The following is an 11067-nucleotide window of genomic DNA, read 5'->3' on the forward strand; positions in this document are numbered from 1 at the left end:
AACGGACATGTGGCTCAAAGGGCGGTGTAGAGCAAACATGCATGTGAGCTATCCCCCTCAATTCCATCGCCTAGCGGTCAAAGGGAACCACGGCAAACTAATAAGGGCGTACATTTACCTGGTTTGCGCCCCATACGACATTGGCCTTTCGCACCACCTCTCAAGTCTTCTTCCCATGTCACACCAAGTCACCCCCTGTCACCTGAGAAGCGAATGCTATCCATCTGAACATCATCACGGATCGTGGGTGCTACAGCTAGCTCACGCCGGACCACCTCCAGCTGTCCTGCCAACGACGACGCCAAGAAGCACATGACTTCTGAACTTGCTCTGTAACCCATAGTCAAGCGCAAACGCTCCACTAAAATACCGTCTTGTTGGTAGCACCTAAGCTCCACACACACACACACACCTTCTCGGGTAAAGGGACCCGGTAAAAGTCGTCCTTCGAATCGGAGTAACTGAGGCTTCTACACCGAACCGCCGCAAGGTACCGTGTAGCATGTCCCGGTGGTACCTGCGCTTCATAGTGCTCTGACTCCTCCTTGGTCCTTGGCCACGCTATCCACCGTTGTCCCCAGGCCGACGGCTTTTCCTCTACCACGGAGGCGGCCACCACCCGTCCCCAGGTCTTTTCTGCGGACGCGAACGCAAAAGCACCTGCCTTTCACAGGATGTCCGTGTCTCCCCTGGTGATCCGGGCTCGCGGTGGCTCCTCGGCTGTCGGTTCGACATTCTGCCCGAGTGATTCCCATAACGACAGAAACTGCCTCCGCCTGCCAGGTCGCATGCGCGCACACACTACGTCCACATCCAAAGGGGTGATGCACCCACTCTTTGGAAAGGGAATTTCTGTTCCTCTTCACAGGTTGTCCCTCCCTCCGCTACCGCACTCGTGAGGCAGCTTTGCGTAGCCAACAAGGAAATCTCTTCGCGCCGTTGCTCCGCAAAATACATATGCATCCTGCCTTGGCGGATGTACATCCTCGCCGCCAATTGGTGCAGGTCATGTGGCCAGCACCATGCCCTCTCGCATATGTACGCCGTACCAACGTTTCCGGGATGTCTGAGTGGCTCTTTTTGCTTCGTCAGAAGCACCATCGTTGGTGAGTCGCAATCCCGTGTGCGTCGAGAACTTTTGCTGCACACCGGCACCCCCCTGACTTGATTGAATGGACGCTGCAACGGCACTGCCGCAGGAGTTGCATGGCGCGACCCCTGTTCCGCGCTGCTAACGGAGTCGGTGGTCCCGGTGCCCCCTTCTGCCCCCGTAATTCGACAGCCAGCCAGGCCTTCACCCAAAAAGCAGCTTCTGGAGAGGTGAAGATTCACCCTCGATGCCTTTCCGCATGGTGGCCCAATCCAGAATCACATTGCCGTTTGGCAGGAAATTGAAATTGCCCGCTGTGATCCCACTGGCCTCTGCCCGTTGACTGGCCACTGTCCCTGTCAGCTGCCAAACCACCTTGTCCTGCCACTTTGAAGTGCTTTCCACCATCATCCGCAGGTCGTCCGGTGCCATGAGCTTCGTGGGCGCCGTTTCCCTGCACGTGACCACCCCCCGACATCCTTGCAGGTATTGGTCTGCCAAAGGAACCTTGCGTTACAGCAGATGCTTCAGTGCCTTGCCACACTGCAACGGTGTGAAGCACTTGAAGGGTTTCCACTCTAGACATAGCGAAGCGTTTTCCATGCACCTCTCTGCCCCCCCTGAGACTGCAAAACCTTGAAAGCCCTTCCATCATTGGCGCACGCAGTTCTCACGTGGTCAATTCCCATTTGCTTCGAATGGCTTCGCTCATCTGCTGCACCAAAGTGGGAGAATGAGGCTCGCGCACATCACCAGTGGGCCTTACATCACACGTGCTCCCCGGAGGGCCATCGATCAAATGCCGAATGGCTGGTTCCTACAAAAGGATCTGGCTGTCGGTGAATTTTCGCGCCGATCCTCAACGCATCCACGTAGTGGACTCCCATTCTGTGTCAGCTCTTGGATATGCAATTACAGAGAGTCAACCTGCTCGTATTCCTCTTTTTACCCCTCAATGGTCTTAGAACTACATGTAGTCTGCAGCCCTCGTCCGCCACCTGACTTCATCGTTCCAAAGCTCTACGCTTTTTTCGTCAAAACCATACAGTGTGGTATGCTTCTCGACATCGATGGCGCTGATCACTTCCTTTTGGCTTGTAATTGCACCCCACGGCCCGCAAGTACTTCGTCACCCCGGAAGCCTCATTAGCATGATTCCCCCGTTGCTGTAGAAACCCCAGTTGTGTAACATGCAGGAACCCACTCCTGTGTGTTATAAGAGCCAATCGCTCCACAAAGACAATGCCCGTTCGAGTCGTCCTGCGCAGAGGGCTATAGTACTTCATAGCTTCGCTGGCAAAGTACACTAGCAAACGTAGTGCTGTCTAGGCTCCCTCATGAGGCGCTGCCAAGTCTTCAGGCATTTTTTAGCGAAAAACAACTCTGCATTCTTCATTGATCATCCACTCAGAATGTTCCCCCATGTCTTCACATGTATGAGAGTAGCCGCACTCTCCGCATTGATGGCTTCCTTGCTCATTGCAAAACTTCACTATTCCAAAGCCGGCGTCATCGATGCGCCCGCCGAAATTGCGGGAAAAACGGTGACTACTGAGCTTCTCCGTGTAGCATGAGAATAACAAACATGTGAGTTGCATGTATCATCACATTACCAAATTTATTCGCCGTGCTTGTCACCTAAAGTTCCGGACGACACAAAGACATCGTGCTTTATGTCCACTGCTCTAAATGTTCTCAAATCTGCAGCGAAGCTCCTTGTAAGTGGCATTTGAGTGCATCACAGCATTCAAGGTGAAACTTGTGGCTTTGTCAGACTCACTTGTATCCGCCACACTTAGCCGGATGGCCCTCTATAGCCCTTCGAAGTTTGTTGTATGTTGAGTCAGGGTATTCACGCCTTGCACCAACGTTGAGACTCGACTGGCCAGTTACCTTTCCTGTGCACGTGTCTGCTCTTGTGTTTGTCTTTCCACCATCATTATTTCTTCACTATATTGATCCTTGAATTGGCGTAATTCACGTTTTATTTTTGTGAAAGACTGCTCGCGGAACACTTTCTCTTTGTGCGAGAAAAGTACACGCTCCTTAGCTAAAGGTTCCCGCTGTTCGACAAGCGTGGTCTCGATAACCCGCATGGCCGCTTGTTGCGCAAGGTAATCGATTGGCATCCTGCTTTTATGGCGTTGAGCGAACGTGACATGACACTGGTTCTGATACGAGTTTTTAATGTCCTGCTCGCTTTTAACCTCTGAATTCAATGTTTTAGATACAGTTGTCCATTACCTGCAACTGTTATGACCCAGCATAAATGCTATTCTGTGATTCCTCAGATGCATACACATGCCCTTCAACAACAAAAAGACTCATTTGCTCAAGTGCAGACACCACCTGTGCTGTAAGTCGCTCTCGTCAATCCGTCATTTTCAAACACAAACGTACATGGAGCCAATGTGCAGAAGCACGTCGTCAGGTCACCACTGCGAAGTACGCTCGTGTCGCAAAGAAGATGGAAATTCCCTGATCTCGTGCCTTCGTCTCGTTGGAAACTGAACGTTAATATATAGATTTCTCAAGAATGCTTTCGTTCCGACATGGCCTGTCCGATGAGCTTCTCTTCGCTCAGAATAATGAGGATAAGCGCCACTACCCCTATCTACTACTATGACCTGTGCAAATGCATACTATGTTCTAATATCTCAACATGCGCGAGTTGATGTTGTGCCCGTTATGGATATGGACAATCAAACGCTTACAGTTGTTCGACTCGAAATACCACATGACTTCAAGGACAAAATGGGGTAAAAAGAACTTCGATATGTGTTGAAACATTTCATTGGAGTTACGGAAAACAATTCCACGCGCTCCGCATTATCATATCCTTTTTCGATAATAACTTCCCTCATTCTCTCGTGTGGTGGGCACTCGAAGAAAAACAAAGTTGGAATACCCGGAAAGGATGAAATGAAGAAGCTGTTAAAGCTTCATGAATATCTGAGGCTTCCTAAAAGAAAGATCGCTTCGCTTTGATCCAGCACGAAGGACCGAGTTAATTTGTGCCCTGTTACTTTTCAAATTCGCAGGTTTTCTTGACTCGCACGCCAATGCCTCCGTTACTCAAGTAATAGAAAAAAAAGATAGATACTGTAATTAATTTATTGGTATCATCTTTGTGCCCTATGTTACGGTCAGCTTCTCGAAGACACAGTTATGAACAGCACCCTTGCACAACTACAATAAGAAAAACGAACAATTGCAGTTGCCAAACAGAATTTATGAAACGGACTCACAGAAAAAGAGAGAAGAACATTCTATTAGAGCTTTTGTAAAGTGATACAATCTAGCAACAGACGGTTAAAATTTGTGCTGTCAGACAATTCCTTGTCCCGGAGCGACTGTAGGCGACTATTTAAATCGTTGACTCCCACACTCTGCTTCATCCGAACACAGAAAGTTATACACCTTTTGCTGTGGTCGCTTGCAGCAACACTGCTGACTTGATAGGAAAGCTTTCTTATATCAACTTTTCCATTTGTTGCTGCTTGAGCTGCCATATCTTCGCTTGCAAAAAAGAGTGCCTCGATCTCTTCAGTGTAGCAGGGAACAGTACACTTCAGAATGAATGTGTTGTTGTTAGCAACTTGGTCATTTTCATCAATGCAGAAAAGGTAAGCACTTCCAAAAGCAGAAATGACATTTTTCACTTCAGAGAAGGCGTCAGGGTAAAGTTTATGCAGCAACAAGAATGCAATTCCAGTCATGTACGCATCGTATGCTGCTTCATGTGCCTTGCTTTGCTGCTTTACTGCATAGTCATTGTAGTTGTAGAATCCAGGAGGCAATCGGTACTGTAGTGTAAATTCATCGGTCAGGAGACCGGCTCGCCGGCGACACTCTTGATACAAAGACTCCAAGTGCGTGACCTGGAATGCATTGTCACCCATCAACTTGGCGGCCATCGTTTTCGTATCATAGATAGTAGGCAGCGTACGCTGCAGAAGCTTCTTGAATTCCAGGTAATCCACTGGAAGGGGCGTTTCGTGCATGTGTATCATGAACATTATATCTTGCATGAAATTGTGACCCACAATCGGCTTCCTGCTCTTGAGAAGAATTTTCCAAAACTGCCGAAAGCCGAGCTGACGTGCACGGTCACGCTCACATCGCAAGCGCCTTTTTTCCTTTTCGCTGATCCACTCGGCTTTGCTCAGCTTCGTTAGAGTGAACTTTATTTTCTGCGCAAGATATGGTTTTCCATCGTAGTTGATAACGATACGAGAGTCGTAGCGGTGGCTTAGAAAGGCCTGAAGACGCTGTGCAAGATTTAACGAGCAGGACAGCTCTTTGACTAACGGTGCACTGGCGGTCGGGATCCACTCGTCAATTGCTTTGACGAGATCATTGCTGATTTCGTGCTCGACTTCGTCGGTGAAGAGAGTCGTTATTTGCTTCTCGTAGTCGAGTTCTTCTTGTGCGTTGCAGAAGGGTAGCCCGGCGGTGAGCCACATCTGAAAATTCATGTGGTTTGCTGCCAGAAAAGAAACCGCCGGGAGGGCGAGGCGCAGGTCCCCACTGTCGTTGAGCAGGTAAAAGTTGTATGGACGAACCTCGTACACGTTATTCTCAGTTTTCCTGAAGAGGGCGATGCCAATTTGAAAGGCGTTGTATGTTTCTACAGCGATGCGCTTTGCGTGGTACACTGCCTCTGGTGGGGCACCGAACTGTGTGGGAATGCCAGGTACATCGACGCCCGTCATCTCCTGATCGATTGCGCAGAACTCACACCTCTCCACTTCACGTGCAAAGTCAGGGAGTGCCACAATTTGGTTGAACCTTGTGATATCCATTGCTTTGGAAAGAGGGATGATCAGGTAAGTCACCGATAATGTATGTTGTTGCGATGGAAAGGTGGGGTGTGTTTTTTTTGGTGAACACAGGCGGTGGGCCTGGGGATGTGGTTTAGATGCTGGGCATGAAGACGTTGGAAAGTGGGCGGGGTGATGTGGGATGAAGGCTGCTGTCGTTGGGGCACCGGGCGTGGGTGTGCGGACGGCGGCCGGCGTGCTTTGGGGTGGCGGGGGGGGGTGCGCGGGTGCGGGTTTCTCCCCCCCCCCCCTCCACGGCGATGAGGAGCCAGTTGGAAAAGCGTGTGGTGTGGGTGTTCAAGAAACGTTACGCTGCGCCAAGGCAGAAAAACAGAACGTCAAGTTCCAGGGAAAAAAGTGCATGCCTTCAGAAGGCCTTAAAATTTGCGAGGATTGTTAGCAGCGCTGCTTAGTAAAAGTCGAAGCAGCGAATCTGTAAATAATGAAGGGTTGCATGCGGTGCTACACTTATTATTTCTATATTTGGTTTTCAATGTTCGTTAAGTGACTTTTCACACATCCAGAGGAAGCATCGGATTCATAGCTCAGTGGTAGAGCATTCGGCTGCAGTCCGAATGGTCCCCGGTTCAAACCCGGGTGGGTCCTCATTTTTCCCTCCGACGAGGGGGACCTCGTTTTTTACGAGCTCTTTGGGGGCGCGGCTTTCTGGTGCGTTCGGGCCTCCGGTGCCTCGTGTTTTCCCTGTGTGGCGGGGTTGCGTTGGTGGGTCGGGGGGTTGTTCTGGTATCGCCCAGGCACCCCGAAGCACCCACCCGGCGGCCCAGAAGGCCCCTCCTCCCAACGCAGCCAGGGCGGGGAACCGGCGTCGCGCGGGAGGCGGCAATGGGGCATGGTCGAAAAGGGGAAGCGATTGATGCAGCTCTTCGTTTGCCACGTGGGTGCAAGTGGGGTGGTGGAGCACCGAAAACAACCTGGACGCGTTGTCCGCGTGGAGGTGGAGTGATACCCTTTTCAGAAACACGCCGCACAGTCCCGACAGTCCCGTGGCGATGGCGCGCGCCTCTGCCGCGTCGGTGCTGGTGGGGCGTTGTGGCCACCAACTGCTGAGGATCACGTTTGCCTTCAAAGTTGGGTCGATGCACACCTCACACCCACCGTCTGGCGGCGCGTCGGTACAGATATCGAAAAGGGCTCCGATTCCTGCGTGGCGTGAGACTTCCGCGGGGAATACCCCGTGGTGATCCCCACCAAATTCGTAGCTGCTGCAACGCGCTTGGCGAGGGTGCCATCTCATTCAAAAATGCCACCTGACCCAGATTCAAGCGGGCCAACATCCGCCGCGCTTCTGTCAACGGCCAACAAGAAAACTCGATTTGAATTGCAAGGACGCCTTCTGCAAGCCAAAGTCGCACGAAAAGATGCACCACGTTGTCGATCGCCAACCGTTCGAGCGGGAACGTCAGCGCTAGGTGCTCGTTTGCCTTGGCGCTGAGGGCGAAGGTGGTGTGTTCGGTGGTCAAACTGCACCCCTGCAAAGGTGTACGAGCCTGGCGGTGTTGTCTCAGTGTTGTTCAAGGAAGCCTTGGCGTGTCGCGCGCGCCACTGAAAGGCGGCGAGAAAATCTCCAGCCGCCTCACGCTGGCCGCTCCACCCCAATTTGTCGATCCAAGCAGTCGCCTCCACAGCCGGTTCCACCCATGCATCCGCGCAAAAATTGCGATGGCCTCCAAGAGTGGAAGCGAGGATATCCATGATCTCAGGACTCAGTCACAAACTCATCGGTAGGGTGCGCACCTGCCAAGCGTGGCCGTACAAGTTAGCGGAACGGGGGCGGTTGCGATAACGATGGGCCAGGTGTGAGTGTGGAGAAGAAGAAGCCACATCACGCGCTGCACTCCACAGTGCAAGGGTAACGTCCTATGAAGTGTCCGGAGGGGGCTGCGTGGGCCCCATGGCCTTTCGCTGCCACCTAGTCATTCAGAGCGAGCGGTCAGAGAATGAAGCGCAGCTGATCACATGTCTGTTCCCCTTCGACAACTCAGAAAACCGAGCAGAGGTTCGCGTGGGAGACATCGCTCGCAGGTTCCACGCCATCGCAGCGGAGTCGCTTTTCTGCCCAGACTCCATCAAATACTTCGTGTCGTGCACATCTTTTCCGATGCGGCGGAATGGGGCGGCCGGACTCCAGTATGTTCTCGGGAGCCTTGAACACCGCCCACGTTTTGTGCTGTTATAGCAGTGCTGTCAGGCTCTCAGTCCCGATGAGGCACGCTACTCTGTGGACGTCCTGCAGGTAGCAGGGCTCACAAAGGTTAAATTCACGGTGCTCGTTACGTGTCACGCCAGCACCCCGACAAGGTACAACAGGGGAGGCCTGCTCCCACCTGCGCCGCGACGTGCGTATGTCTGAAGCGCGGCGGAGGGATGACCCGCTCACTTGAAGAGATTCAGCAGCTGACTGGCGCGTCTCACCTTGATTGTCGGCGCACCAGCGAGGTTGTTTACAAATAGCGCTGCCGCCAGACCCGTCATAAGGGGAGATCGCGCTTTCGATTTGCGGTGGTGATAACGACTCCAAAGCGACTCGTACTGCTTCGAAGTCCAGCGCATCCCCAGACCCCGGCGCACCGAGTCGGCGAGGGGTGTGCCTTGACTTCCTGTGCTGTCTTCTGCGCGGTCACTGGCGGTGTCTCGTGCTGCAACTTCAGCGTTGCCAAGCGGAGGTCGTCGTGATTCCCGGCGTCCGATACGACCCCTCGCGCGTTGGAGGCGGTTTCGGTGACTGCCACCTGCGCCTGAGCCAGCGCCCCCGCCAGCCCTGATATACTGCCATTCAGGGCGGCGGTGGCGTCGGCTGCCTCCTGGGTGCTGGTTGCCAAGGTCGGCAACCAGGGAATTGAGGCCGGCGGACATCTGCTGCCGCTACGTCGTGTCCTTAACGCATAGGCGCAAGAGCGGTGTCTCTGTCGGAAAGGCCTGGTTCCGCGGCTAAACGGGAACAGTGTCCATGAGGCGGGTGAGCAAGTGCGTCACACGGGCGTAACCGGACATGGGTAGCACGTCCAGGAGCAGGCCTCGGGCGAGCGCATCTCCGAAATGATAATCGCCGAGGGGGCGATGCGGCCAGCGTGGGGCTCCTCCTTGGTGACGCCCATCACTCCAAACCGCTGGTCGCTCTCATTCGTGGCGAAAACTCTCGTCCTGGCTCGGGCGTACTATACCCTACTTGATTGCCAGTGGAGCCGGCGCACCTTTGGCGCCGTTGGCGAAGCCCCATGCCGAAAACGCATCAAGAAAGAGCCATCGATAGTGTTTGCATATTCGCGTGCGTATGCGGATCGCGAAGGCTGTGTAAAAGCGCGCAGAGATGTGGAATTCATTTTTTGTGTGCGTCACTGAGGGAGAGCCTGTGACAGAAAAAGGCGAGAGATCCAACTGGCGGGAGATGAGGGGGAATATGGATGGAGAGAGATTCAGTATCGGCGTCACATCGCCCTTTCAGGGGGTGAGGACGCCCTATTCCTGTCCGAGATGTGAAGTCAAGCAGAGAGGGACTCTGTTAGTGGTGGTTCGTAAAACTCGAGGATGGCGCATAGCAGTCAAAACGCTTCCATCGGCTTTCCGTGTATTGGGTCCCCCAAAAAGTGATGAGAGTGGGGTTTGAACCCACGCCCTCGAAAGGATTGGAACCTTAATCCAACGTCTTAGACCACTCGACCATCTCACCTTGAATGCTCGGCTGTGGCATTCGTGGTGCATGCGGCAGGTTTTCTTGAAAGAGCGGTGAAAAAAATAGCACCGATTGGTTTCGATCCAACGACCTATGGGTTATGAGCCCATCGCGCTTCCACTGCGCTACGGTGCTGCTGCTGTGGCGTGCGGAGCGTCAGCCCGCCAACGTAAGTCGTCTTCTCGAATCTGCAGCTTTGCGTAGCACGGTCGTTTGGTCTAGTGGTATGATTCCTGTTTTGGGTACAGGAGGTCACGGGTTCAATTCCCGTAACGACCCTCTTCTTTTTCCAAAGCGTCGGGAAAAGGGAATGGCGGAGCTGGGCCGGATGTGGTTGGCTGCGTTTGGCTTCCATTTTTCCCCGCCACCAGGGCGTGCGCGCATAAAGAAGTGCACGCGTGGCGCGCCCCAAAACGGAAAAACCCCAGAGGGTTCCCATCATTTTCCTCTATATCTCTAATGGACTCGTGTCTTTTTCTTCGGTTGCTGTTATACGCTGTTGCGGCAGCTGCGACGGGTGGGGGGCTCCCGCGCTTCGCTTACACGTTGTTACAGGACTACTCTTTCCACGTCGGCTCTCCGCGCACTTTGGCGTAATCCTCCGTAGGCACACCACGACGCCTCGCCATTGCAGCGCGGCGCTGCTCCGTGAGCCGCTTCTGTTGCTTTGCCTCTTCGCGCGCTTTCACGCGCAACCTGACACTCACGGCGGTGTCCTCCGTCTTCTTGACTGACACTTTGTTGCACGGCTGCACGGCATGAAACTTGATAACTCCCTTCGGCAGCTTCACGGGCGCCTCCTTGCGGATCTCCGCCACCGGCCGCAGGCGCTGCAACAGCTCCTCGAGTGCCTCTTTCGTCGGTGGCGTGCGGTGCTGCATCGAAAAGCCGGTCACTGGCACCACCGTCACGGTCTCCTGCGTCCCGTCCCATATCTCTGTCAATATCTCGACGTCATGGGCATCTGTCATGTTCGGCACTCGGAGTCCCTTCGCTGAATGCAGCTCATCCTCCTCGACTTGCAGGGTTGCTTCAAGAGCCTTAATGCGGCCGACCGGTGGGTTGCGCTGCATTTGCAGCGCCGACATCTCCTCCTTGTTGCGACCCACGTATAGCTGCACGAGCTGCGCGACCGTCTCGTCCGGGACGGCAGCGGTGGTGTAGCCGAGGGTAATGCACTGCTCCCGGAACCAGAAAAACCGCATCAACTGTAGCATTTTCTCCGTCTTGAGCCTGGTCTTCTGCGCATCTAATCGGATTGCGCGCTTCTCCTTCTTTTCCAGCTGCCGCACCGAGCGGTCGCGGGGGTGGGGCACCGCTCGCTTCTCGCGCGCCGAGTTCAGCAACGCACGGCGCATGGTGATCTAGCGGACGCAAAAACGTCCAAGAGACTAAAGAACGCGGAAAAAGGAGTTGAGGGAAAAGGAGAGGAACACGTCAATTCCACATCCCTGACGTTACCG

General features: G+C 53.7%; 3 protein-coding genes and 5 non-coding genes across 8 annotated transcripts; 2 read left to right on the top strand and 6 right to left on the bottom strand.

Moving 5' to 3' along the window:
• Positions 1–1328: 1328 nt before the first annotated feature.
• On the bottom strand, positions 1329–1745 carry LBRM_35_6670 (hypothetical protein; the record flags this gene model as incomplete). Its single annotated transcript, XM_001569229.1, has 1 exon — positions 1329–1745. One exon carries the CDS (start codon positions 1743–1745, stop codon positions 1329–1331), a length of 417 nt encoding a protein of 138 aa, XP_001569279.1.
• Positions 1746–4362: 2617 nt separating this feature from the next.
• On the bottom strand, positions 4363–5895 carry LBRM_35_6680 (conserved hypothetical protein; the record flags this gene model as incomplete). The annotated part of the gene is made up of 1 exon (XM_001569230.2): positions 4363–5895. The coding sequence occupies one exon, from the start codon at positions 5893–5895 to the stop codon at positions 4363–4365; it is 1533 nt and encodes a 510-aa protein (XP_001569280.2).
• Positions 5896–6286: 391 nt separating this feature from the next.
• On the bottom strand, positions 6287–6343 carry LBRM_35_snRNA2. The gene has a single exon (XR_001182269.1). It is a non-coding gene; the product is annotated as a small nuclear RNA, U5 snRNA (small nuclear RNA).
• Positions 6344–6447: 104 nt separating this feature from the next.
• On the top strand, positions 6448–6519 carry LBRM_35_tRNA3. The gene has a single exon. It is a non-coding gene; the product is annotated as a tRNA-Cys (tRNA).
• Positions 6520–9519: 3000 nt separating this feature from the next.
• Positions 9520–9601, bottom strand: LBRM_35_tRNA4. Its single transcript has one exon. It is a non-coding gene; the product is annotated as a tRNA-Leu (tRNA).
• Positions 9602–9667: 66 nt separating this feature from the next.
• Positions 9668–9739, bottom strand: LBRM_35_tRNA5. Its single transcript has one exon. It is a non-coding gene; the product is annotated as a tRNA-Met (tRNA).
• A 72-nt stretch (positions 9740–9811) lies between these two features.
• On the top strand, positions 9812–9883 carry LBRM_35_tRNA6. The gene has a single exon. It is a non-coding gene; the product is annotated as a tRNA-Pro (tRNA).
• A 278-nt stretch (positions 9884–10161) lies between these two features.
• LBRM_35_6690 (conserved hypothetical protein) lies at positions 10162–10962 on the bottom strand (the record flags this gene model as incomplete). Its single annotated transcript, XM_001569231.1, has 1 exon — positions 10162–10962. One exon carries the CDS (start codon positions 10960–10962, stop codon positions 10162–10164), a length of 801 nt encoding a protein of 266 aa, XP_001569281.1.
• Between the last annotated feature and the right edge of the window lie 105 nt (positions 10963–11067).

Source organism: Leishmania braziliensis, chromosome 36 (assembly GCF_000002845.2).
Source record: "Leishmania braziliensis MHOM/BR/75/M2904 complete genome, chromosome 36".
In the NCBI taxonomy this organism is placed as follows: domain Eukaryota; phylum Euglenozoa; class Kinetoplastea; order Trypanosomatida; family Trypanosomatidae; genus Leishmania; species Leishmania braziliensis.